The 27,815-nt window shown below is 37.9% G+C and overlaps 1 protein-coding gene across 7 annotated transcripts in view; it reads right to left on the reverse strand.

Annotated features, from left to right (window-relative positions):
- Window positions 1–3,080: 3,080 nt before the first annotated feature.
- Window positions 3,081–27,815, reverse strand: part of MAK (male germ cell associated kinase) — a 73,727-nt gene continuing 48,992 nt past the window's right edge. For 2 of the 7 annotated variants that reach the window (XM_037045408.1, XM_037045407.1), the window contains exons 11-16: window positions 25,904–26,052; window positions 13,569–13,700; window positions 11,413–11,487; window positions 8,656–8,775; window positions 7,257–7,286; window positions 3,081–4,556 (exon numbers count right to left, since the gene is read on the reverse strand). In XM_037045408.1, the coding sequence (XP_036901303.1) occupies window positions 4,402–4,556; window positions 7,257–7,286; window positions 8,656–8,775; window positions 11,413–11,487; window positions 13,569–13,700; window positions 25,904–26,052 (661 nt within the window). In that variant the 3' untranslated portion in view covers window positions 3,081–4,401. The remainder of the gene's footprint in view (window positions 4,557–7,256; window positions 7,287–8,655; window positions 8,776–11,412; window positions 11,488–13,568; window positions 13,701–25,903; window positions 26,053–27,815) is intronic. The other 5 variants (XM_037045409.1, XM_037045411.1, XM_037045410.1 and 2 more) reach the window with 5 other exon arrangements.

Raw genomic sequence — 27,815 nt, forward strand, 5'->3', positions numbered from 1 at the left:
AACTGAACCCACAACCTTTTGGTCCACGGGATGATGCTCCAAGCAATGGAGCCACAGAAGCCAGGGCTGGTGATGACTTTTTACATACCACACTGAAAGCATGATCCATGAGATTTCTGGCCAAGATGGAGGCATGGGTAGATACACTCTAACTCCTTGCACAACCAAAAGAAGGACAACAATAAATTTAAAAACAGAAAATAACCAGAATTGCCAGAAAATTGAACTGTATTGAAGTCGGACACCCAAGGAGTTAACACACATTCATCCAAACCAGTAGGAGGGGCAGAGAGGACTCACAGCAAGGCAGTGGCTGGAGGACTGGGTGATCCGACAGCTGCATGTGGATAAGCAGGGAGGAACAACTGGGGAGTAAGACCGCACAACTCAGGGTTCCAGTGCAGGAAAATAGAGCCTCAAAACCTCAGACTGAAAAAAATCTGTGGGGGTTTAGGCAGCAGAAGAGAATACCAGCCTCACAGAATTCATTGGAGAGACCCACAGGATCCTAGAATGTACACAAAACCATCCATCTGGAAACCAGCACCAGAAGGGCCCAATTGCTTGTGGGTAGCAGAGAAAGTGACTGAAAGTCAACGGAGAGTTGAGCAAGCAGCACTGTTCATTCTCAGGCCCCTCCCCTGGTGAATAACTAAGGGCCTGCCCCTTACTACATAACAGGTGCGCCAAGACAAAAAAAATGTGACCCAAACCAAAGAACGGATCAAAGCTCCAGAAAAAATACAATTAAGCAATGAAGAGATAGCCAACCTGTCTGATGCAGAGTTCAAAACACTGGTAATCAGGATGCTCACAGAAATGGTTGAGTATGGTCGCAAAATAGAGGGAAAAGTGAAGGCTATGCAAAGTGAAATAAAGGAAAATGTACAAGGAACCAACAGTGAAGGGAAGGAAACTGGTAATCAAATCAATAATGAGGCAGAAGGAAGAACTAAACATTCAACCAGAACAGAATGAAGGAATAAGAATTCAAAAAAAAATGAGGAGAGGCTTGGGAACCTCTGGGACAACTTTAAATGTTCCAACATCCAAATCATAGGGATGCCAGAAGAAAAGGAAGAGTAAGAAATTGAAAACTTACTTGAAAAAATAATGAAGAACTTCCCTAATCTGGAAGAGGAAATAGACTTCCAGGAAGTCCAGGAAGCTCAGACTGTCCCAAAGAAGTTGGACCCAAGGAGCAACATACCAAGGCACATCATAATTACATCACCCAAGATTAAAGATAGGGAGAGAATCTTAAAAGCAACAAGGGAAAAAGAAACAGTTACCTACAAAGGAATTCCCATAAGACTCTCGGCTGATTTCTCAAAAGAAACTTGCATGTAAGAAGGGGCTGGAAAGAAGTATTCCAAGCCATAAAAGGCAAGGGCCTACATTCAAGATTACTCTATCCAGCAAAACTTTCATTTAGAATGGAAGGGCAGATAAAGTGCTTCCCAGATAAGTTCAGGTTACAGGAGTTCATCAACACCAAGCCCTTATCATACGAAATGTTAAAGGGACTTAGCTAAGAAAAAGATAAAAAATGTGAACAGTAAAATGACAACAAACTCACAACTATCAACAACAGAACTGGAAAAACAAAACAAACAACTAGAACAAGAACAGATCCACAGAAATGGACATCACATGGAGGGTTATCAGTGGGGAGGATGAGGGGGATAATGGAAATGGTACAGGGAATAAGAAGCATAAATGGTAGGTACAAAATGATGGGGGGATTCAGGACAGATGGAAATAAAGGGGAGAAGCAAATAAACAACTAATAGCATAATCAATAAAATATATATATAAAAGAAAGCATGATCCATGAAATAAAATATTAAGTTAGACTTCATTACAATTAAAAACTTAACACTCTGAAAAAGACAATGTTAAGAGAATGAAAAGGCAAGTCACAGATGGGGAAGAAATATTTGCAAAAGGCATACCTGATAAAGACCTGTTAACCAAAATAAAGACAGCACTGTGAAAACTCAAGAATAAGAAAACAACTTAAAAATGAGCAGAAGTTTACCAAAGGTGATATACGAATAGCAAATAAGCACGTGAAAAGATGCTCCACACCATATGTCATTAGGGAGTTGCAAATTGAAATAATGCAATACCACCACATACTTATTAAAATGGCCAAAATCTAAAACTGACAACACTAAATGCTGACAAGGATGTGGAGCAACAGGAGCTCTCATCACTGCTGGGAATGAAAAAATGGTAGTCACTTTGGAAGATAACTGATTCTTACAAAACTAAACATTCCTACCACGTGATCCAGCAATTATGCTCCTTGGAATTTACCCCAGTGAGGTGAAAACTGATGTCCACACAAGAACATGCACAGGACTGTTTATAGCAGCTTTACTCATGCCAACACTTGGAAACAACCAAGATGTCCTTTAGGAGGTGAATGGATAAACAAACTGGTACATAATAGACAATGTGGCATTATTTAGTGATAAACAGAAATGAGATATCAAGACAAAAAAAGAGAAGGAAGAAACTTAAATGTAAATTATTAAGTGAATGCTATTCAAACAGTATAACTACAGAAGAGTGTATACAGAATTGTGAATCCTGTAAAGCTCTGGCTTCATGGAACTACGTATGACATTGTGAAAAATGGAGGCAAATAAAATGATCAGTGGTTGCCAGAGGTTTGAGGAGAGGAGGGAAGGATGAATGGGTAGAACATAGGGGAATTTTAGGGCAGTGAAACTCTTCTCTATAGTACTGTAATTACATGTCATACATTTTTGTCAAAACCCCTATAATGTACAACACAAAGCATGAACCCTAATGTCCAAACTGTGGGCTTTAGTTAACGATGTGTCAATATTGGTTCATTAGTTATAACAAATGTCACACACTAATGCAAGATGTTAATAATGGGAAATTTGAGGAGCAGGTGATGAGGGAGTAAATATGGAAACTCTGTACCTCCTATGCAATTTTTCCATAAACATAAAGCTGCTTTAAAAAAAGCCCAAACAAAGCTAATTAAAACACCAAATAGGCTTGAGAGTGTAAGTACAAAGTTTAAAAGTGTACAGAAAGGATACTAGTTAAGCATATTAATTTTAATATCTTATCCAGTGTTTAAACAGTCCCAGCAACATAAAAGAATATTTTAGCTTTGACACAGTAATTAAAACTATACAAATATAACCATCACCAACAACATAAATCATTCTTTAGATTTTAACATTTTTCAACAAAGAAAGCTGAGTCTTCTATATGAAAATACCATATCATTACTATAATATGCCTTTGGATAATGCTCACAAGATGATAGCAATTACTACTAAGTCATAAAATACATAAAATTATCAGTTGATAACATTGTTCTTTAAAAAGAATATAGAGTACTAATGTCCAGTTCATAAAATGGCAGGTTTAGAGTTGTCCTAAGTTCAAAATGTCTATTTTAAATACCAATTTAGAAACAAAACTAAGACAAAAAATTGTGCTAAGTGAACTCACTGCCACAGCAGCTGAACACATTTGCTTTTCAGAGCAAATGTGAAGGTCAGCGCTGAGTTGTACTCTGGGTAACCAGCTGACATCCTCACCCTTAGGTCTAGTAGGAGCAGGGGAAGAAAAGTATTTTGTAAGTCCAGTGAACACACATCACAGTTTTAAGAACTTTCTTATTGTGAACATGGGAGAACCTTGACTTGGTTCATTTGGGTCATCAAGCCATTGAGTTTGATGTTTAGCATGAATTCATAGCAGCTGAATTGGTCAAAATTAAACAACAGGTTCTTTTCCCACTAAAATGAGGTGGCATAATTTTTAAATCTCTATGTTAAATATAAATTCATTTCTAAGAAAGACATCCTGCTCAAGATTGGCATTATAATTGTTTCTGTAATTTCAAAATAGAAATACAAATGATAAATTACCATTTTTCTGCCACTGCCAAAGTGGTAGAGCAGAGCCTTGGCCAAATAAGAACTATAACTGACAGCCCACAACATCCATGGCCTACCTAATTGCTATAAAAAAATGTAACAAAACCTCTGAGGCCAAATGATGAAATATGAAGTAGTTTATGCAAATATACAACACAGGAAAACTAAAACACTAAACACTTCTGGAAGCATTTTTAACAAAAGCTTCTTGTACTTTGTATCTATTAATTTGTACATCAAATACTTGATGCTTTGGCAAATAGTTTATTCAATACTTTGTAAAGTCCTAACTAAATGTCGGTCCTACCCATATATGGGCAGTGAAGCCAATAAAATTCATTTCATTTCTAGGAAAGAAAATAGGAAACAATTTTTGCTCTTCAAAGTGCCCACTATTACATCTGTCTTCCAGAACTCAGCAGTAGACATCTGCAGATGTTTCCCAGGGGCCGTTGACTCAAGACTCCTACCTGTGGCCTCCGTACTTGGCCACCCAGTCCGTCCTCCCATGCACTGAGGGTACTGGCCGTGCACGGTTCACAACATTTAGATTCTTGGCTGTAGGATTGTAAGTAGTTCCTGAACATTTTCCCCGACCAATTTTTGTGTTCCAGGTATATTCTGAAAAAAAATCAGGATCAGAAACTAGAATTTTATTTGATAAAATTGAATTCAAAACACAGTGATTCATCCTTTCATTTTATCGGGAGATTTTGAATTTATCTTTAAAAGATTAATTCAGTAGTCTCTAATAAGAATTTTTTTAAACATTGAAACTGAATATTCTAGTGCAATATTTTGTTGACACCAAGGAGAATTTTCAGTAGCTTCAGAGCATTATTTCTGGTTGATGCTCCTGACACTGCTACTCTGTTCTTATTTGGGTTCATGAACTGCTCATCATTTGGACAGGTAGCACCCAACTACGATGACCAAGTTCAAGTTCATTGGCAATACCCACAGGGTTTGTGAGACTTTATAAAATTACACTGTAGTTAATATCTAAATGATATTCAAACAGTATAACTACAGAAGGGTGTATACAGAATTGTGAATCCTGTAAAGCTCTGGCTTCATGGAACTACGTTAGATTTCTTTTTAAACATTAAAATGTGATTTTTAGAATCAAAAAATTTAATTTTTTATTAGGAAAAAGGATGGATGATAGCAGAACCCCTCTAAAAGGTGAGCCATTCCTAGGACCCCAAACCTTCCATCACAAGGTTTGTTTTATTCATACATTTGGCTTACTAAAATTGTGCAAACTCTTCAATTGTTAAACATCTGTTATCTGAACAATTTATGTTCAAGCTGCTTGAGCATCTCAAACAATAAAGCAGTAAAATTTCTTTACCGAGAACTTCAATATCTTCAGTTTCTCCATCAGCCCCTCCTCACTTCAAACTGCAAGCTAGGTATCAGGTATTCTGAAGGGTTATTTGAGCTTTCTATTTGGAATTGAAGTATCTTTTCACACTGTGCAGCACTGGCATTCTTGGAGTAAACTCTGAGTGAATTTTGAGATAGGTTTGACCATTTCATATAGCCTACCTGTGTGATATACCTGTTTTTTCTTTGTACTTTCACTGTAAAATTGGGAACATAGGAGGAAGTTATGGGAGCATGTGGGTCCTGGTGTGCTGCTAACCTCGGCTTAAAGGGAACAAAGCATTAAGTGAGGAACCACCCTGGTGATAATCACTGCCTGCTGTGTAGTTCGGTTGAGACAGAGAGGCCAAGAGCTCTCCCCTTGGTGGTTTGACAGGTCATTTCATTCGACTCTAAACTCTGTTTAAAAATTCTCAAAGGTAAAGCTAGCAAAAAGCTACCTAACAAAGGCAGGGACAAAGTACTGAAAAAGGCCAGTTAACTGCTCCAGGGAAAGCTCTTTAGTTCTAAGCAACTGGAACACAGACAAGCACTGGTCTGTTCAGTTAGTGAGTTCACCCAAGGTCTGCATGTCAAAATGGTCCCTTGGACAGAGGAGACAGCATGTGAGGGGATGGGAGTGGAGGGAGGAGAAAAAACAGGTCATGAGTCCAGGTGACTCAAAGCAGCAGAAAGGAGACATAGTCTTAGGCTAACACTGGGTGGGCAGTGAGGGGCTTGGAGAATATAAAAAGAGACAAGTTTTTTCAGGTAATAGCAACTTCAGTTGGGTCCTAAATATATTTGAAGGAAACTGTGTCCAGACCAAGGTTTGTAAAACTTTCAAAGAAGGCAAAATGTTGACATTTAGGATTCCTTTCTGAAAAAATAATAGTTTTAGGATTCAAGCACCCTTTGGTCAAAAATCTAGTCACTGACAAGGAGCCCAGGCCCCACGGCAGGGCGAGAGATGCTCTTTGTGCCTTAGCTAGACCAGGTCCTGCACCTCAGCACTCCTGGAAGCCAGACAGGCGGCCTCTAATCCTTGCTGTGTTTACTGTAAAAACTGCATGGGTCCTATCAATGGCATTTAACTTCTTGTAGAAAATGTGTGCTATTGGAAAAAGTGTCTGCCTCTAGTTAAGAATTTAGTCAGTGCCTACTATATAACTTTTAGCAAGATACAAAAAAGAAGAAAAACCCTCCAAAAAATGGAGATCTTAATACAGGGTGGGGTAAAAGTATGTTTATAGTTCTTCACATGGAAAATAATACAATAAATAATAATATAAGAATAAACTTTCACATGTAACTAAACTTACTTTTGCCTGCCTTGTGGCACTTTCTGTAATAAGTCATTGGAAGGGTTAAATGTCTATAGAGCTCTTGTGAACAGGGCCCTAATGGGCAGCTGTATATGAAAGTCACTCCTCTACCTGGCTGGTGTAGCTCAGTGGATTGAGCATGGGCTGCGAACCAAAGGGTTTCCAATTCAATTCCCAGTCAGGGCACATGCCTGGGTTGAGGGCCAGGTCCCCATTGGGGGCCATGTGAGAGGCAACCACACACTGAGTTTTCTCTCCCTCTCTTTCCTTCCCTTCCCCTCTCTAAAAATAAATAAATAAAAAATATATTTTTTTAAGTCACTCCTCAAGTCCTTGTTACCATCAGAGCAGGGGATGAGGAGATACTAGGAAGTTTGGGATGAGAGATTATAAGGGGAGGGATGAAACAGTTAACCACTTTTTTCCTCAAAATTTGAGAGTAAGGGAGACTATGAGACAAGGAGAAATAGTTGAGTAAATATGGTAATGACCTGGTTTTATTTTCTTGTGGGAAACTGCCACACAAATGGGAGGACTGGATGACACATCTCTCACAGAACAGTGTTTTCCTAAGGATTTGCATTGACCACTTGCAAATGATTAGTATTTACTTCTTTTTTTTTTTTACCTTTCTTCCTATCACCATCTGTAGGAAAATCTGATAAGCAGAATAAATGAAGAGATGGAAAGTTATGAGAAAGCATTTACTTCAAAAAACTGAAAACAGGAATATGCATGATAATATGACAATAACTAATATAAAAAGGTCATACTATCTTACAAAAATATGTTTAAAAATACCCAATTTCACCTTCTAAGAGCAGGTACTCAGGTAATAAAATAATTTAAAATATTATGATTTTTCTCCTTTTACGTTAAAAATTTCTAACACATGGCTAATAACTCATAAGCCTGGCTTAAAATACTTGAGGCTTCATAAAAATTATTTCTATATATAATATGTTTACATATTGTATTTTAGAATAGAAATAATGAAGCAATTCTTTTCACAGACAAGGCAACTGAGTATTTAAGCAGTTCTACTGTAGTCAGAGATAAAAAAAATTACAAGAGTTCAGCAATTTTTACAATTTCAGCTCCAACAGTGTGAGCTTTAAAGATTAGCAACTCTGATCAGGAGTTTTACTGTAAGACCCTGGTTAGGATAGGCTATGAGAATACTTTTGGAGTCAAGTTTTAAGTTAAACTACAACTAGGTATCTTATCAAACTTCTGATTATTTGCCTTAATGGCTATTTTAGATGCTTTAATGAGGTTACCTACTTTAGATTACAAAGATTTAGAGAACGTTTATTGTCAAATCTGGTCAGCTCAAGTACAAAATCATCACCCTCAGTTTTAAGAATGGACCCCTGAATGTGGCTGTTATATGCCTCACCAATGCAGAACAGGTAACCCGGTCAGTCATAACACTGGAGGGTGAAGGAATAAAACCTTTCACCATCAGCAAAGCAAAAGCCAGTGCAAGTTATGCCACAGTTGTTCTATACTCTAAAATGGAACCATAGAGGAATGGCCTGTTGACTGACACATCACACTGTCTCGACATTTTTAAGCTTTCACTCTGTGCCAGCTAGTGGGCAGGAAGCTCTGAAAAAATGCATCTTCTCACGTCTCATGATGTATGCAGCACAGCACACTGTGGAATCAGACAGATGTGAGTTTCTATCGAAGCTCCACCACTTACTGGCTCTGTGACCTCAGGTAAATTACTTAATGTCAGTTTCCTCCTTGTGAAGGAGGTCTACCTCATCAGGTCACTGCAAGGATTAAATCTGTGTATCTGGCAGAGAGTCACTATTTACAATTAGAGGTAGCTCTTACAGTTACTGGACTTTCAAACCACAGCTCTGGAAGGAAACCAGGACATTTTTGCAAAACCAATTAGAACTTCTGTAAATAATGTGAGATTAATTTAAATTCACTGGGGAAAAGTGACTGTAGAAAACTTAAAAAGCTCCTTTCTGATCATAATTCCCAAAAACTGTATCTAAAATCGTTCTTACCTGAAGCTGTTGCACCGAGAGGTGCTAAGTGGATCCTCTGGCCAGCTGACCCCACTTCTTTTTTGAGAAAGGAAGGAATGCATCCCGATGGATTGTAAGTAGCATAACTTCCAAGATTTCCTAGTGATGTATTACAGAAAATTTCATTGTCACAAGGTGAGTATTTTAAAGCACTAGACAGTAACATTGAATTCTACCCCTACTAATTTTAAATTCTACTTTTTGAGCAGCTACTATATTTCAGGCACAGCACTATGGTTTAACAGATATTCCTGTTCAGTCCATATAACAACCCTCATAGATGCATGTTACTATCCATACTTTGTGGCTCTTAGAACTTGCCTAAGTTCTCACAGTGAGTGACTGAGCTAGAATCTGAATGCAAGGCTGAGTTCTCCCTGAACATAGCAGTTTTTTATGGCTCCAGTTCCTAACATGGGGTATTTCCTGCCAGGAAGCCCCCGTCTCTGTGGTGCTCTCTGTGCTCATCATCATTCTGTAAAATCACAGTAAAGTGCACCTGTTCTCATAGGGTTGTTGTAGGGACTGAACGAGATGTATGCAAAGCACTTGGCACAGAAACCGGTGTTCGGCAAGTGTCAGCTGTCATTCTCGTCATCATCTCCATCCCTACTAGTGAATGACCAATCTAGGGGCAATCTAGGGGTGGGGTGAAAGGGGAAAATCTAAGGCAGGAGACCAGTCAGGTCACTCACTGCTAGAGCTGAAATGAGAAATTATAAAGGTCTGAACTAACACAGTCATAGAGGGGATGGAGAAGAGGGGAACTGAGTGGGTACACAAGGCAGGAGGGGTAGGGAAAAAGATATACAGGGTCCAGCACAAACAATGTTCTTTTTTACTACAAAATCTTTTATTACAAAATCATGAGTGTGTAATTATGTAACATAACTATCACACTCAAGCACACCATATGACATTTTAGGCGAAGTGTTCAAATTAAAACTATACATTATTATACCACATTACTGCCCTACCAACCACACACAAGCAGGCCTCACTTCTGCTGGACCCTGTATATTTGACCTTCAGGCGATTAACAACACTTTGAGGAGACTCAGGTTTGGGGGAAGATATTGTGCCTGTGGAACATTCAAATCACAAAGGTGGAGCAGGCTGGGAGCCTTGAAATGATCAAGTATGGAGCTCATGGAGCTGTGGGTTTGGCGGAGTGATCTCAGAGGGGCTACAAGATAAACTAAGACCAAGAATAGAACCACAGGGAACACCAGCATTAAGGGAAATGAACGGACCTGGTGGGCAGAGAGAATAGAAAGGTAGATGGTAGGAAGAACAGGGTCTGAAAATTCAAGAGAATACAGTGTGTGAAGACAGAAGAAATAATAGGCAAGGCACAGAGGCTGAGGGACTGGCACTGCCCATTGGATCTGGCCACTAGGATAACTTCAGGACTTTGCAGGAGCTGTTTCAATAGTCTAGTCTAGCCACAGCAAGTTGAGCAACCTGGAAATATGAGGAAAAATGAATACAATTGCTCTTTTAAGGGGCCTAGCTTTGCCAGAAAGGAGACAAGCTTGTCACAGAAAAGGTGATATAGTGCTGATAGCTTCAAAAACCTGTTTGTTTGGTAACTACCACCGAACCATTTTTACACGACATCATTTGTTCTCAAGTATGGACTCTGACCTTCTGTGTCCCTGATGTCTGTCAAATGCTATGCACAGTAGGCTGTCAATAAATGTTTGCTCTTGAACCAACAAATTCAAACAACATTACTACTTATCAGACTTGAATGGAATTTGCACAATAAATATGTTATCAGTTTATACAATTTTTAACATTGTAAGTGCAGCTGCCTATTTTGACCTTTCTTTTCCCTCCAGTACTCATTTTAAATCACAAATCAGTCCTTTTCTTCAAGACTTTTTGAAAGGAAGTTCAAAGCAGTACCACATTCAATAGCAACTTCTGACCATCTCTCTCATTCTCATCATCAGAGCAAACACTTATTCAATGCTTACTGTTTGACAAAAACCCTAGGAATGGTTATATAATACCACCTAGGTAAATACGATTTCCACCATTTTCAGATGGGGGAAGTGACTTAACTCAGGGAGACTACATAATTCATCCCAAGTCGCAAAGCTAGTGAGTAGCAGAATGGGGCATGCCGGACTCTAAAAGCCACACACTAAACAGCTCTAGGAGGCTGCTTCCTATTGGAGAAAGAAGCTGCTAAGGCAAAATGTGTAGAAAACAGTCTTCTTAAATTACTTTGGCTTGTCATTTGAGGTACCTTGTGAGCTGCAAATTTGCTGGTTGGAGCCAACAGTCTGAACTGTTTAAAGTACCAACACCAATTCTCTAGGAAATCCGCCATTTCTATTAACCTGGGTATCTTTTCCTTTTCAGTGATTGTTAATGCTTAAGAAATAAGTTTCGGAACTTGAAAAAATTCCAGAAATATCTATTACAAAATTAGAAAATACCCTTTTCAATAGATTTACTTGATTTGTATAACTGTCATTATTAATTTAAGAAGACAAGCATAGAGCTTTTTGAGAGAAAATTAGTCTTAGAATGCAGCTACTGAAGAAAGATGTTCTTGATGTGGAATGTGTCTCCTTCTCCTGGATCTGATCTGACTCCTAAAAGCAGGAGACCTTGGCTTTCATAATCGCCTTTTATGACAAGACTTGGGGTAAATGTTGAAAAGAAAATTGAACAAGAGATTCAAAGAACAAGATGTACTCATCTATAATGCCCAGAAATTACCTTGTGGGTCCTCTAATTTTTCAGGAAAACTTTCATTGCATGATAGTTTTTCAACTGGTTTAATTATGCTTTCTTCTAAATAGAAGGCAGATGGGAAAGAAAGAATAATAGGGAGAATATTTTAAGAAAAGCAGAGAAAAATGGATTAGATGATTAGTGAAAAGACCTAGAAAGAACTCTTTATATGAAAAAAAACTTCTCATGTTCTCACAGCTTTCATTCAGTGCCAGTTCATTCCCCGAGACTCAAAGTTGTAGTGTTGTCATTTAAACTTAATCATCAATTGGTTCAGCAAATATTATTTTTAAAAAACTGAGGAAAAGTAAATAAATTCAAGTGTCACAGTGTTTGGTATCTCTGCATTTATTAACGGGTAAGTTGAGTCTTCAGCGTGCCTGGAAAACTTGCAAAATGCCCCAAAGTGTGTAGATGTCACCTCACAACAACTCCATGGGTAGAGAGTAATCCTCAAATGTTTTTGACTGAAAACCACCTATATATTTTTTTAAAAAACTCTTTACTTCTTCATATACTTTAAGCTGATGTCTGAAATTTTTCATTATAAGTTTTACAGTTCCAAAAGATTTCTGGCATGTTGTAATTATAGATGTTTAAAAATAAAAATATTACATCTCTTTAAATATAACCAATGGAGTCTAAATACCCTAGCGATTTTTATTTAAACTTTTTATTTATTAATTTTAGAGAGAGAGGAGAAGGGGGAAAGAGAGAAACATCAATTAGTTGTTCCACTTATTTATGCATTCATTGATTGTTTTCTTATGTGCCCTGACTGGAGATCAACCCCAACCTTGGCATATCAGAATGATGCTCTAACCAAGTGAGTACCTGGCCAGGGCCATACTGATTTTATGTCTACCAATTTTAACCTAAGAAATACATGAATAGGTTTTATTTTTAACAGTTCAAAGTTTCACCATAATCTCTTTTCTCTTTAGAGTTTTACTTTCATTCATAACTTAACTTCCAAATAATAATTTTAGGCTTAAAAGTCTTTAAACTGATGACTCAAAAATGCATAAATTGAAACCTTAAAAGATTTCTTGTAACATAAGCATATTAAAATACTCTTCTGAGTGGATTGAGTGCGGGCCTGCGAACCAGAGGATTGCGGTTCGATTCCCAGTTAGGGCACATGCCTGGGTTGTAGTCCAGTTCCCTGCCGGCCAACTCCCGGCAGAGGATACACAAAAGGCAACCATACATTGATGTTTCTCTCCCTCTCTCCTTCCCCTCTAAAGATAAATAAATAAAATCTTAAAAAAAAAAACCCATCCTTAAAAAAAAAATAAAATAAAATACTCTTCTGGATTAAGTTAGTTATAATTACAATGATTCATTGTATGTAATTAATAAAAAACAAATATCTAAATTTTTATTACACATGAAAAGTTATTTCAGGGGAATTCATCTATTAATGAGAAAAATGGGACCTTTTTCAAGTAGTTCATGTAACCACAAATGACATTACTTATTGCTAAAAGCAAACAGTGTTTAACATCAATTCTATTGCTTTTTTTCATTTTTAAAGATGGAAGCACTGGAGAACCTTGTCAATGTCAACAAGAATGAAAAGCTTTATCACTTTACAGCTTTATCACTGTAGTCTTTGCACACTATGAGAAGTTATAGACCAAAAACCATATAGTGAGCTCTCAAAAAGTGATGTTTAATTATCTGTCAGCTAACAACGCAATTAGGTTCTCCTTCAATTTTTTGAAAGTTAAGAACTGGAAACCACTTGACTTAACAAGGATTTGTTCCCCAATCACTTTCTCAATACTGACACCAAAATAATAAAACTGTCCCTTTCATAGGCAATCCAAGTATTTTTACACTTTGGGGAAATAGGAAACACACCATGGCAAACAGTGAGATGTCTTCTTTTCTTTTGTAAGGTAGGAGAACAGAAACTCTTGTTCAGGCAGATTCATTTTAGGAAACAATCCACATGGAAGTTGTGCTCTGGCACATGATCCCCTTACAACTATCTGGGCTCAAGTACCAGTTGGAAAACCTTTGTGTTCCCCCAGGGGTATCTCGGTTGCAAGGAGGCAGTTGCAATATATTTAAAAGTAAAAATCTGCAGAAGAAAAACAATGAAAATTTATACTTTAAATGTACTCTTGCTTTACCTGCATTATGCCTTTTGAAAGCAAGTTCTGCACCAATGGATCCCAATGACTTAGGAAATAACTGATTATTCCAAGTATACGGGTTCATATCCTTTCCACTGGCTATCAAGGACACGTTCTTAGGATTTACACCTTGGAAGAACAAAACAATCATTTCAAAGTTTACTTGAACTTTGTGATCATAAACTTGAAGGAAAAACATTTATTATATATTCAAACAAAGATTAGGAATAACTTGAGGGGAGAGGACAGAAAAAACTTTTGGTTACAGTGTAGCAAATATTTCCTTTTTTATGAACCCTCAGGTGCTCCAAAGTCCTAAGCACAATGACCTAAAATCCTCCCAGTATATTTTATACACATAAGATAGTTTCTCTAACAGAAGTAATAACTAAACATGTTTTGCTAAGTGGTAAAAATTAAGGTGGGACAAAAACTTTCTTCAAAGAGATACTTCCAAGTCATCCACTTATTTTGAGCGTGTACTCCATGCCGGGCCCTTGAGGAACACTTAGTGCAGCTAGGCAAACAGACGTGTTACCAGGAACTCAGGAAGCCCGAGAAGTTCAGAAGCAGATGCATAAAGACCTATCTGTGAAGCCTGCTTATGTATTAGACATAGTAAAATCTAAACAGTTAGATTATGATTTTCTGAAATCTAAGATGTGGAGTCAACTTCAGATCTTAGATTTCAAACAAAGGATATACTAATTGAAATAAAGAACAATTTATAGGAAAACAACATAGAATGGGTGAAGCTGACAATCAAATCAATGATTTAGAACATAAGGAAGAAAAAAGGTAAAAAAACACACACCCAAAACCAAAAAAATGATGCTGGTGTTAAGCAGCTTCTGGGACAAATTCAAGTTTTCCAACATTCACAGCATAGGTTTGCCAGAAGCAGAAGAGAAAGAGCAAGGAATTGGAAAGCTATTTGAAGAACTAATGAAAGAAAACTTCCCTAAGTTGGTGAAGGAAATACACATGCAAGTTCAGGAAGCACAGAATCCCAAACAAGGTGGATGCAAAGAGGCCCCACTCCAAGACACATCATAATTAAAATGTCATAAAGACAGAATGTTAAAAGCAACAAAAGAAAAGAGTTAGTTACCTACATGAGAGTTCCCATAAGACTCTCAGTTGATTTCTCAGACACTGCAGGCACAAAGGGACTGGCAGGAAATATTCAAAGTCATGAACAATGGAGACCTACAGCCAAGATTGCTCTACCCAGCAAAGCAATTATTTAGAATTGAAGGATAGATAAAAAGCTTTCCAGTCAAAAAATAAAGGAGTTCATCATCACCCAACTACTATTATATGAAATGTTGAAGAGACTTATTTAAGAAAAAGATCAAAACTATGAATCATAAAATGACAAAAATAAGTATTTATCAACAATTGAATCTGAAAAACAAACTAAGCAAACAAGAACAGAGACAGAATCATGACTAGGGAGAGCATTTTGATGGTTGCCAGATGGGAGGGTGGTGAGGGCGACTGGGTGAAGAGGTGAGGGGATTAAAATGTACAAATAGGTAGTTACAGAACAGCCATGAGGATGTAAAAGGTACAGTACAGAAAATGAGTAGCCAAAGAACTTATTTATACTCATGACCCATGGAGATGAATAATGGTGGGGAGATTGCCTGAGGGAGTGGGGGTGCTGGGTGAAGGAAATCAAAGGGGGGGGAGATTGGGACAACTATAATAGCATAAACAATAAAATACAATTTAAAACAAGTAAATAAAACTGTAAAAAATAGCAGTAAAGCTTTACTGACTGAATCTCATATACATACACACATCCTAATATATAAATACATATAGTTATGCATAGCAGCTGCTTCAAAAAATCTTTCCTCTCTCACTCTAAATGCTAAAAAAAATTTTCTGTAAAACTCAAGCCAAGCCTTCAACCCAGGCCCTGTTTTCACTCTCCTGTCACCCTATGGCTGTTTAAGTATAGAAGTGTGTCAGTTCCATACAAGCTGCCACCTTCCCTTTAATCATTTAACCTTTCTAGGAAATTTTCTAGGAGCTCCTCCAGTACCTCCATCAGGACCACAGTGCCCAAGAGCCATTTTATGCAAATAGGAGGGTCCTGGAGGTTGGATAATGGGGGTTTAAAAAGATGACTACACATTTATTTATTTTCCATTGTCACATGACTTCATCTGTTACATCTTCACAGTGGCAACAGAATAAAAAATACGTACATTGTTGTGAGAAATGTCAAATTTGGTAGAGCATAAACAAGTGACACTGATGAGAAAAATACTGTGAGTAAAGGCCCTTAAGGCCAAAGTGTCTGCACTTAGTAACACATCATGGAACATCTGCATCTCTTATTTTTATGTATTTATTTACTCATTCATTCACTCATTATATTTTTTCCATTACCATTTAGTTCCCTTATACCCACCTCCCCTCAGCAGTTACCACACTGTTGTCCATGTCCGTGAGTCCTTTTTCTCAATTACTACACCCACTAACCTCCTGCATCCTTAGCTGTAATCCTGCTCTCTATCTATGAGTCTGTCTGTATTTTGTTTGTAAGTTCAGTTTGTTCATTAGGTTCCACCTATGAGTGAAATCACATAGTATTTGTCTTTCTCTGATTGGCTCATTTCACTTAGCATAATATTCTCCAGTTTTAAACTATATTGTCACAAAGAGTAAAATATTCTTTTTTTTTTACAGCCAAGTAGTAATCCATTGTATAAATTTCCCATAGTTGTTTCATCCACTCATCTACTGATGAACACTTGGGCTGCTCCAACATTTTGGCAATTGCAAATAATACTGCAATGAACATAAGGGTGAACATAATTATTTCAAATTAGTATTTTGGGTTCCTTCCCAGAGTGGGATCGCTGGGTCAAAAGGCAGACCCATTTTTAGTGTTTTCAGGTATCTCCATACTGCTTTCCACAGTGGCCACACCAGTCTGCATTCCCACCAGCAGTGCAAAAGGGTTCCCCTTTCTCCACATCCTTGCCAGAACTTGTTGCTTGTTCATTTATTGATGATAGCCATTCTGACAGGTTTGAGATGATCTCTCATTGTGGTTTTCATTTGCACCTCTCTAATGATTAGTGACATTAAACATCTTTTCATATGTGTATTTGCCATCTCTATATCCTCATTGGAGAACTGTGTATTCCGGTTCTTTGCCCATTTTTAAAATTAGGTTGTTTGTTTATTTAGTGTTGAGTTTTATTAAGTTCTTTATAAATTTTGAGTATTAACCCCTTATCAGGTAAATTGGTGTGTTCTCCCATTCAGTGCATATCTTTTTATTTTGTTGATAATTTCCTTTTCTTTGCAAAAACTTCTTAGTCTGATGTGGTCCCATTTATATTTTATGATTCCCCTGCCTGAGGGGTTGTTATTTGATAAAATATTCTTATGAGCGATATCCAAGATTTTGCTGCCCATGTTTGTTTCTAGAATTTTTATGGTTTCAGGTCTAACATTTAAGTCTTTAATCCATTTTGAATTTATTATTGTGTGTGGTATAAAATGTTGGTCTAGTTTAATTTTTATGCACATATCTGTCCAATTTTCCCAACACTATTCATTGAATAAACTATCTTTAACCCATTTTAAGTGCTGAATTTCTCTGTCTGACAGTAAAGATGTGGGTTTAATACTGGGCTCTCTATTTTGTTCCACTGAAACTACCTGTGTTTTTACGCCAATGCCATGCTGTTCTGATTACTATGACCTCACTGTACAGTTTGATTTTAAGTAGTGTGATTCCTCCAACTTTGTTCTTTCTCAGAATCACTGTTGCTATGTGGGGCCTTTTGTAGTTCCACATATATTTTTGAAATATTGTTCTAGTTCTGTGAAATACATCATTGTAATCTTGAAAGGGATTATATTGAATCTATAGATTGTTTTGGGTAGTATGGATGTTTTAATGATATTAATTCTTCCTATCAAGGAACATGGTATGTGCTTTCAACTTTGTATTTTCTTCAGTTTCTTTCTTCAGTGTCTTATAATTTTCCAAGTATAGGTTTTTTTTCAGATTTACTTATTTGTCTGTTTATTTATTTTTAGACAGAGGGGAAGGGAGGGAGAAAGACATGGTGAGAAACATCAATGCGTAGTTGTCTCTCACACTGCTCCCTTCATGGACCTGGTCTGCAACCCAGGCATGTGCCCTGAATGGCAATTGAACTTGTGATCCTTTGGTTCACAGGCTGGCACTCAATTCACTGAGCCACACCAACCTGGGCCCTAGCATAGGTGTTTTACATCCATAGTTAGGTTTATTCCTATGTATTTTATGTTTGCTGAAGCAATTGTGAATGGGATTGTTTTCTTGATTTTCCTTTCTGTTACTTCATTAGTGACATTAGAAAATGCAACTGATTTCTGGATTTTGATTTTTTTGATCCTGCTACTTTGCTAAATCCTGCTACTTTCATTTATCAGTTCGAGTAGTTTCTCAGTGGAATCCTTGGGTTTATGTACAGCATCATGTCAACTGCAAATGAAGACAGTTTACTTCTTCCTATCCAAATTTGATAAGTTTTATTTCTTCTTCTTGTGCAATTGCTAGGGCTAGGGCTTCAGAACGATGTTAAATAAAGGAATTGAAAGCAGACATCCCTGTTTTGTTCCTGATCTTAAGGGGAACACTTGTAGTTTTTGCCTGTTGAGTATGATGCTGGCAGTGGGTTTGTCATATATGGCTTTTATTACAATTAGGTATATTTCCTCTATTCCCACTGTGCTGAGAGTTTTTGTCATAAATGGGTACTTGATTTTATGAAAAGCTTTTTCTGCATCTATTGGTATGGTCATGTGATATTTATCCTTCACTTTATTTATGTAGTGAACACATTTATTGATTTGCAAATGTTTTATCAACCTTGCATTACCAGAATAAATCCCACTTGATGATGGTATATGGTCTTTTTGATGTACTGGTGTATTCAATTTGCTAATACTTGTTAAGGATTTTAGTGTCTATGTTCATCAGGGATATTGGCCTATAATTTTCTTTCTTTGTAGTGTCTTTATCTGGTTTTGGAATTAGGATAATGCTGTCCTTGTATAATGAGCTTGGGAGTCTTCCCTCCTGTTGAATTTTTTGAAATAGTTCGAGAAGGAGAGGTGTTAGTTCTTCCTGGAATGTTTGGTAAAATTCATCTGTGAAGTCCAAGGCTTTTGTTTGTTGTGAGTTTTTTTTATTACTGCTTCAATTTCAATATGTATAACCCATCTATTTAGATTTTCTGATTCTTCCTGATTAAGTTTGGGAAGATACTATGTTTCTAAAAATTTATCTATTTTATCCAGGTTGTCCAGATTGATAGCATATAGTTGTTCATAATATTTTCTTACAATCCTTTGTATTTCTTTGGTGTCAGTTGGTACTTCTCTTATTTCTGATTTTATTTATTTGGGTCCTTTCTCTTTTTTCATGAGTCTGGTTAAAGGTTTGTCAATCTTGTTCAAAGAACTAGCTCTCGGATATATTGATCTTTTGCATCATTTTAGACTCTATTTTTCTGCTCTGATCTTTATTATTTACTTCCTTCTACTCCACTTTGGGTTTTCTTTGTTTTTCTTTATCAAGTTCCTTTAAGTGTGAAGTTAGATGGTTTATTTGAGGTTTTTCTTGTTTTTTGAAATAGGTCTGTAATGATGTAGTGAATTTCCCTCTTGGGATTACTTTCTCTGTTTCCCACAGATTTTGGATTGTTGTGTTATTTTCATTTGTTTCAAGGTGATTTCTTCCTTGACCTCATAGTTGACCCATTCACTGTTTAATAACATGTTATTTAGCCTCCAGTCTTTGTGTTTTTCAGTGTTCTTCTTGTGACTGACTTCCAGGTTCATAGCTTTGTAGTCAGAGAACATCCGTGATGTGATTTCAATCTTCTGGGATTTATTAAGACTTGTTCTGTGTCTAAAGATGTGGTCTATTCTAGAAAACATTCCATGTGCACTTGAAAAGTATGTATACTCTGCTGATTTGCAGTGAAATGATACAAAGATATCAATTAAATCCATGTGATCTAATGAGTCATTTAAGGATACTGTCTCCTTGTTGATTTTCTGTGTAGAAGATCTATCCATTATAATCAAAGGTCTGTTAACATCTCCAACTATAACTCTCCCTTTATGCTCATCAAGATTTGCTTTACATATTCAGGTGCTCCTGTGTTGGGTGTGTAAACAAATGTTTACAAGGGTTATATCCTTTTTGGATTGTTTCCTTTATCATTTTGTAGTGTCCTTCTTTGCCTCTTACTATGGCCTTGGTTTTAAAGACCATTTTGTTGACTATAAGTATTGCTACCACAGCTTTTTTCCTTTCCAATAGCATGAAGTACCTTTTTCAATTCCTTTACTTTTAGTCTGTGTATCTTTTGATCTGAGGTGGGTCTCTTGGAGGCAGGAGATATAATATATATATATATATATATCTTGTTTTCTTCTCCATTCAGCTATCCATTGTCTTTTGGCTGGAGCACTTAAGCCATTTACATATAAGGTGATTAACAGATAGGTATATAGTGTCTTTCTATTGTTAAGACTATTTTCCTCTTTGTTTTTCTTTTTCTTCTTAAAGCAAGTTTAACATTTGTTGCAGTGCTGGCTTAGTGTTAACAAACTCCTTTAGCTTTTCCTGGGAAGCTTCTTGTTTCTCCTTCAACTTTAAATGATAGCCTTGCTGGGTAAAGTAGCCATAGTTGTAGGTCCTTGCTTTTCAGCACCTTGAATAATTTCATGCCTTCTCGCCTGTAATATTTCTCTTGAGAAAACAGATGATAATCTAATTGGTACAATCTTGTAGGTAACTACCTGCTTTTTCTCTTGCAGATTTTAGGATTCTTGCTTTGTCTTTAACCCTGTCACTGTAATTATGATGTATCTTGATGTAGCCTCTTTGAGCCCAACTTGTATGGGACTCAGATTCCTGGACTTGTACATCTTTTTCTTTCACCAGATTAGGGACATTTTCAGTCATTACTTTTTCATATAGGTTCTCAATCCCTTGCTTGCTCTCTTCTAAATCTGATGTTACCATGATGCAGTTGTTTTATGCTTTATGTCCTCTAAATGTTTCTTAAGCTCTCTTCATTTTTCAAAATTGCTTTTCCTTTTTGCTGTTCTGCTTGTTTTTTTCTACCATGTTTTCCAAGTCAATGATTTGATCCTCTTCTTCATTAAACTGCTATTTATTCCTTCCAGTGTTATTGTTTATTTCAGAAACTGCATTCTTTATTTCTGACAGGTCCTTTTTAATGATTTCTATGTCTTTTTTCATGCTGTTGAATATCCTTATAATCATTACTCTAACCTCTCTGATAAATTTCTCGCCTCCATTTCATTTCCAGTTCCTCTTCTGAAGAATTCTCTTGTTCTTTCATTTGGCATTTGTTCCTTTGTCTTCCCATTTGGGCTGCTTCCTTGTATTTGTTTCTATGTATTAGGTAGATCTATCTGCAAAGACTCTGGTTCAGGCCTTTGTCAGACTCTGCATGTGACTAGCCCTAGGCAACCCTTTTGGAGCTATCAGTGTTTCACAGCATGTTGCCCCCTCTGCTGGGCCTGTTTGTGTGTGAAAGAACCAGGCTGCACACAAGGCTGGCTTTTACCAGCACTGAGGCTGGGGGAGGGTCAGCTAAATCTCTGAGCCCCCAGAGATCTACCTTGGGTGTTAAACTTAATCAACGATATAGGCTCAAGCTGTATCCTGCAGCCCTGCTTAAGCTCCACATGGTAGGGCAGAGCAATTCCTGTGGACAGGGCTATTGCTTCCCCTCAGGCTGATACCACTAGGAGGGGAGAGCCCTGCCTGAGAAAGATGGCTTCTGCAGTATGGGGAATGACTCAGCACAGGGATCCTGGTGGTTATTCCTCAAGTTCTCTCCTCAAGCCACCAACCCCAAATTGTCCTCAAGCATCTCTAGTTCACTCAACCCTCCCTCTGGTGGAGCCCAGAGTAGTGGCAGCAAATGAAATTTTTGGCATTGGCCCTTTAAGAGGCTCTCTGTGTTTTTAGCTATCTCTTTCTGGTAGACAGAGACCCCACTACTTTTCACTGCTGGATTTTATCTGGGTTCCTTTCTGACTTTGGTGTTCTAGGCTAGGGAGCCCAGCTTGGGGTTTAGATCTCACACTTGTCAGGGGAACCCCTGGCTGCTGAAATATTCCTCTGGGGCTTCAACTGTTCCCCATGAAAGCCCAGACAGCCCTCACACCTCCTCTGCACTACCTTCCAGTCTAATTGTGATGAAGCTGTTTCTTCTGTCTGTCTTTGGTTATAAGGTTTCTCTCCAGCTAGTGTTCAATTAGTTATTAAGGACGATTTCTCTATAGTTTAGTTGTAATGCTACATTGGTCCTGGGAGGAGATCAGCGTTGCTTCCACTTACTCCTCTGCCACTTTAGGTCTCTGGTTACTGATTTCTTGTTTCTCATCAGTTTTCAACATATTCCAACCTACATCTCCCTCCCTATTTGAGACTGAAACTGCTCATCAAGGTCACCAGGCTCCTCTCCACTGTCAAATCTAATCAGACACTTCCATCCTCCTTATCCAACTGCTCAGGGGAAAGCAGCTCTCTCAGATACATGCACCCTCTTGGCCTCTGAAAACCACCATGGTGGGGTTTGCCCCTCATCTGTTTGGCTGCTTCCTTTCCCCTTTCTCAGCTCCTCCTCCTCTATTGCTACCACTGTTCCAGCTCATAAGGTCTTTCTTCATCGCCAATCCTATTCATTGCATGGCTTTAAATACTGTCTGGGAATCACCAGGGACTCCCAATCTGTTATCTTGGAAATAGGTCCCTTTTCAGGGTTCCTGGCTCTTTTTCTCCAACTGCTTGCTTGTCCTCTCCACACTGGAGTTTCACAAGCAACTTCAGTGTATCAGCCCTCAGATAAGAATGACTGCCTCTTTCCTACCCAATCCCATTCCTCCTAAGTCTTTCCCATCTTAGACCATAGCACCACCATCCACTAAGGATTCAATGACCCAAGCTCACTTTTCCCTTGTTTTCTACCAACATCCATCAGCAAGTCCATTTCCATATTATGTCTTGAGCCCACCTCTCTCTAAATCCTCCTCCTATTTTCCCCAGAGGACTGCAGTGGCTTCCCAAATAGCCTCGCAAGCTTCTAGTCTTGTTCATATAATCCATTCCTTATACAAAGAGTCTCTTTAATATACAAATCGCATCTCATTCACCTGCTGAATGAAGTCCTCTCAAAGGCCTCCACCTGACTCCAAATAAAACCCAAGTTCCTCTCTCTGCCTCCCAAGTGCTGTATCATCTGAACTCTGCCAGATTTCCCCACCTGCCCTCATACCACTCCCCCCTAAGCCCATTAAAGTACAAACCTGAAGTCTTTTGTTTTATTTCTCCAATAAGCAAATGTCTTTCCCCCCTCTGCCTGACACAACTTTCCTCAGCTTTTCACATGACTTTCCTTCTCATCTTTCTGGTATCAGCTCAAATGTTAGATAATCAAGGACCTTGCCCCCCAACCCCCTTTGACTGAGCAGTCATCTCCAGTTCATCTCCCTGTTTTCACTGTAGTATTTACCACTATCTGCTAATTTTCTTTTCCTTTCTCCATTAGAATGCAAGCTTCTAGAAAGCAAGGACCATGTCTCTCTTGTTCAATGTATTTTATGCTATATAAATACAAGGTGGGGCAAAAGTAGGTTTACAGTTGTAAGTATATAAAACACAGAGTTCATACTTATATTATTATTAATTATTGTATTATTTTCCATACTAACTATAAATCTATTTTTGCCTCACCCTGCATATCAATGCCTAGAACAGTAATATAAATACCTGGCACATATTAGGTACTTATTATTTTATCACTGAGTGGATTGAATAAAACAAGTGAGTAAAAATACAATAAAAAGTAAACTATTAAAAATAAAATAAGTAAAAACAAATGAATGAATCAACAGAATTAAGAAATGAATGTGCACACTCCGTAGAATGTTTCCCCCTTCTGCGTGAAAAGTGCTGCTCATCTGCTACGTGCCAGCTCACTCCCCTCCTTTAGAAGGATTTAAAACAAAACAAGTGTTTACCCCACTTAGATCTTCAAATACCCAGTTACCCTTTAAGCTCTGACCTTGATAACTTCATGCCAGTCTCTTCAACTTCTCCCAGGAAGTGTCTTCCTCTTTACTAATCAGCAGAGGAGTGTATCCTAAATGCATGTGATTAGTTCTCCATAGGTTTATTTCAACTTATTCAACATCTGGGTCTAACTATATGTTAGTAACAGTGAAAACAACATATTGTAACAGTATGTTACATAACAGTAACATATTGTAATAGTGGGAAATTGGAACCAGCCCCACGATTCTCTAGACATTATTTCTGTAAGTGCTGCCTCTGACTAATATGTAGCTTGTAAATAAACAGCATGTTTATATAAGAATCCTAGGAACTCACTGCCCAGAAAGACAGACTTTGACCTCAGGCATCCCAACTCTGGGAGATCTGCTGACCTTTAACCGTGGAGCCAGGATGACGTGCAGCCAGGATGACTAAATCAGTACGACACACACTGGCAATAAGGCATCGCTTGCCTTACTGGAATGGACTGTGCTAGTGCGCAGGTGGAGAACTTCTCAACCCCCTCCCCTCCCTTTGATCTCTTTGTTCCGCTTTCTCTCTCCCTCCTTATAAAAATCTGTGCCTCCACTGCGATGTGGAGATGGGCTTTGAAACACGAGTACCCCATTTTCCAGGTGGCTGGCACCTGAAAATAAACCCTTTTCCTTTACATCAGTACCTGCCTCTTAAATATTGGTTTTCATAGCAGCAGGCAGCAGGACCTGCTTTTGGTTTCATATCCATATGTCTTCTGTTTTCTATCCCATTCATTTCTAAACCCTTCACTTAGTTTCATTCTTTTCTCTCCTCAGTTATTGACAACAGGAGTGAATTCCTATTGGATTTCTAGTACTGAAATTTATATGGCTGCCTAAAAGGTAACCATATAACCAGAAAAATAAGTTATGCATCAATCTCTTGCTACCAGTCCAGTCCCAACCTTTTCTCTCATCTTCCTAACTCCTGCTCCCCAAACATGCTTCTGGGAAGTGAAAATTGTAGCTTACTTCAGGAGGCTTAAATGTGAAAAGCAAATCTTCCTCATATGAACCAAATGGCCTGCTGACTATGGCCTGTAAATGACCATGTCCACAACAGCACAGAGGAAAATGATCATTTCATCCTCTTGCTGCACTAAAGATGTATCTATATAGGTACACAGTGATTTAAAATTTGATTCTTTTAAAACTAACTTGAGTTTTAAACTTTTTAAAGTGAATTTTGAGGAGAAAATTCTACTTTCAGGTAAAATGTAAATTCACCATCTGTCTAGATCTTTTTCCTAAGCTCCAGATTCATATATCCAACTGTCTATTAGATACATCAACTCCGTTGTTCTATAGGCATCCCAAGACCATGTGTGACTGATCCATGGACATGGACAACAGTGTGGGGATTGATGGTGGGAGCAGGGGTTGGGTTGGGCGGAGGAGGACAAAGGCAGAAAATTGGGACAACCGTAATAGAATAAGAAAAAAAATAGGCATCCCAACCTCAACTCCTTCTTCTCTACTTCCACACTCTCGTCCTCTCCTAATCCTCCCTTTCTCAGTTAAAGTCAACACTATCCACCCAGTTGCCGAGTCAAAAATCCAGAAGCCAACACTAATTCCTTTCATTCTTTATCGTTGCCCATGCTAATCCATCAGCAAGTCCTGTCAGTTTCACTGCTGAAAGACATCTAGATTTTACCCATTTCCCTATCTGCTTTTACCATTCTGGAATAAGAAATTATCCTCTCTACTGAGACGTATTCAATGGCTTTTTGACCAACCTCCTTGCCTGTCTTGTGACCCTAGCATGTTCTACTCAGAAATTCAAACGATCTTTCGAAAACATGTATTGCATCATTTAGGGAACAGTATAAAATTCTACATTTTATAAAAAAGTTGTAATGGGGGTGCAAAATTATTTTAATAAAATTCAGCATTTACTAAAGGCACAACTTTATTTGGCAGAAGGGAGCTGTTATTTTGAGTCATATTCTTTATCTTGATTTTTGGCTGCTAGGCATTTCTTGAGCAGACTTCACAAAAGCAGAGGCCCAGAAAAAGTACTTGGTAACAAGCACTGACAAGGCTGAGCTAGCAAAGAGCACTGTTATTATACTTTTTATTGCAAGGGTGCCCTTTCCTCAAAGGTTCAGGACACTAGAGTCTGACTTATCTGTATAGTTGGTAAGAGTAAACATTTTATTTTGTCTACTTACCTGGAAGGTATCTTGATTGTTTTAAGTAGTATTGTTTAGCTGTTGAAGCTGTTGACAATTCAGAATCAGATTTTAAGGAAATAGCAGTAGGTAAGGTCTTGTTTTCTCCTGGTAAGTGGTTGGAACCTGACGGTACTGACTCTGGAAGCCTTGAAAGTCAACATAAGGTAGCATTACAGTATGCAAAATGAGAAGACGACACTACTGTGTTCTTACCTACTCTCTGCACAACTTTTCAAGATAGTCACGGTGACCTCACTCCAATGGTTTCCATCAGAGTTCTTTTGTTGATAGGAATACTAACTGATCACCTTTGCCCCTCAATAAATACTAGCCAGGGCATAGAATCATATCTAATGCTAGACACTACATGACAGAAAGCTTCCTAACTGAGCAGCAAACTGTCTGTGTAAGTGTTTCTATCTTCCCTACAACTGATGCAGTTGTGGACTTATAACGTAAGGAGACCTGGGCACATGGAGAGGGAAGCCAATCACAGCCAATGTCACCGGTATATGTATAATCAGTAAGGTTGTTTGGGACTCCTCTGGAGACTGACATGGACTTGGCTGGCCCTTTGAACTGCCGGCTACCCCAGCCCACTTTGGGATATCCCCAGACACAAGTAGGCCCCCTTCATTAGAAGCAGTCCCATCCATTTCTGACTTCTTTCCCTTCCCCTCAGCCCATTGTAGCTACACCAATTGCTGAAATTCTACTCATTTTCAAAACTGCCTACTCTAGAAGGACTTTCCTCTCCTCCTCAAAGGGTATGCCCATCAACAGAGCTTAGAGCACCCTGCAGCTCACTTATTAGTGGTACTTAATAAATACTCTGTCTTAATAGATATTTGAAGGTCCTACTTCTGCTTCTACACATTTGATTGATGGAAGACAGATGATATCATGTTCATACCTCTTCTTAATACCAACTAGATACTTAGTAAATGTCTACCGAGTATGAATACAAGTATAAATATTAATTAGTATAAATATCTTTTTTTTTTTAAAGATTTTATTTATTTATTTATCTTTAGAGGGGAAGGAGAGGGAGAGAAACATCAATGTATGGTTGCCTTTCGTGCATCCCCTGCTGGGAGTTGGCCTGCAGGGAACCCGCCTGCAACCCAGGCATGTGCCCTGACTGGGAATCGAACCGCGATTCTCTGGTTAATTAGTATAAATATCTTAAAAGATGATAACCATTAAGTAAAGGTTTAACACTCCAGTAATTGGTACTCTGTATTCTTTATGGGGAAGACAGGCTGCCTGACAAACTGAGTAGAGAATAGCAGAGACCATTCAGCTCACCAAGTATTTGAGTGTCTGTTGCCTAAGAGACTGTGGTGCAGAAAAGACCGAGATCTGGACTTGAATTAAGCCTCATCTGACCTTGCGCAGCCTATTCATTTAACTTGTCTGAGGCTCAGCATCCTATTCTGCAAATATTTTTACTGAAATATGAAAATTTTGAATAAAATTTAGGTAGATGCTTAATAAATGGTAGTTTATTAATGATTATTATATGCTTAAAGTATATAAGGCCATTTAAAAATACCAAAAAAACTAAAATGGAAGAAATACCTACATTAAAATTTCATTGTTTTATAGTTCCTCTTTTTCTAAAGAATTTCAAAGGAAAAGCTGATGTTGAAAAACTTTACTAATGGTCCCCTTGCCAGAATCAAGTACACAGACTACAAACCTGATCTTAATTTTAGGTTTTGATTCAAACATCTTTTACCCTAAAAATACAGGGGTAGGCAAAAGTAGGTTTACCCTTGTGAGTACACAAAATTTATTCTTGTATTATTATTTATTAATTACTATATTATTTTTGTCATTAACATGCTTTTGCCCATCCCTGTATATGATAAAGTTCAGCTGGAATTAGAATGACATGGGTTTAAAA

This window comes from Sturnira hondurensis, unplaced genomic scaffold, assembly GCF_014824575.4.
Source record: "Sturnira hondurensis isolate 20B ecotype Veracruz unplaced genomic scaffold, ASM1482457v3 Scaffold0004271, whole genome shotgun sequence".
Taxonomy (NCBI): Eukaryota; Metazoa; Chordata; class Mammalia; order Chiroptera; family Phyllostomidae; genus Sturnira; species Sturnira hondurensis.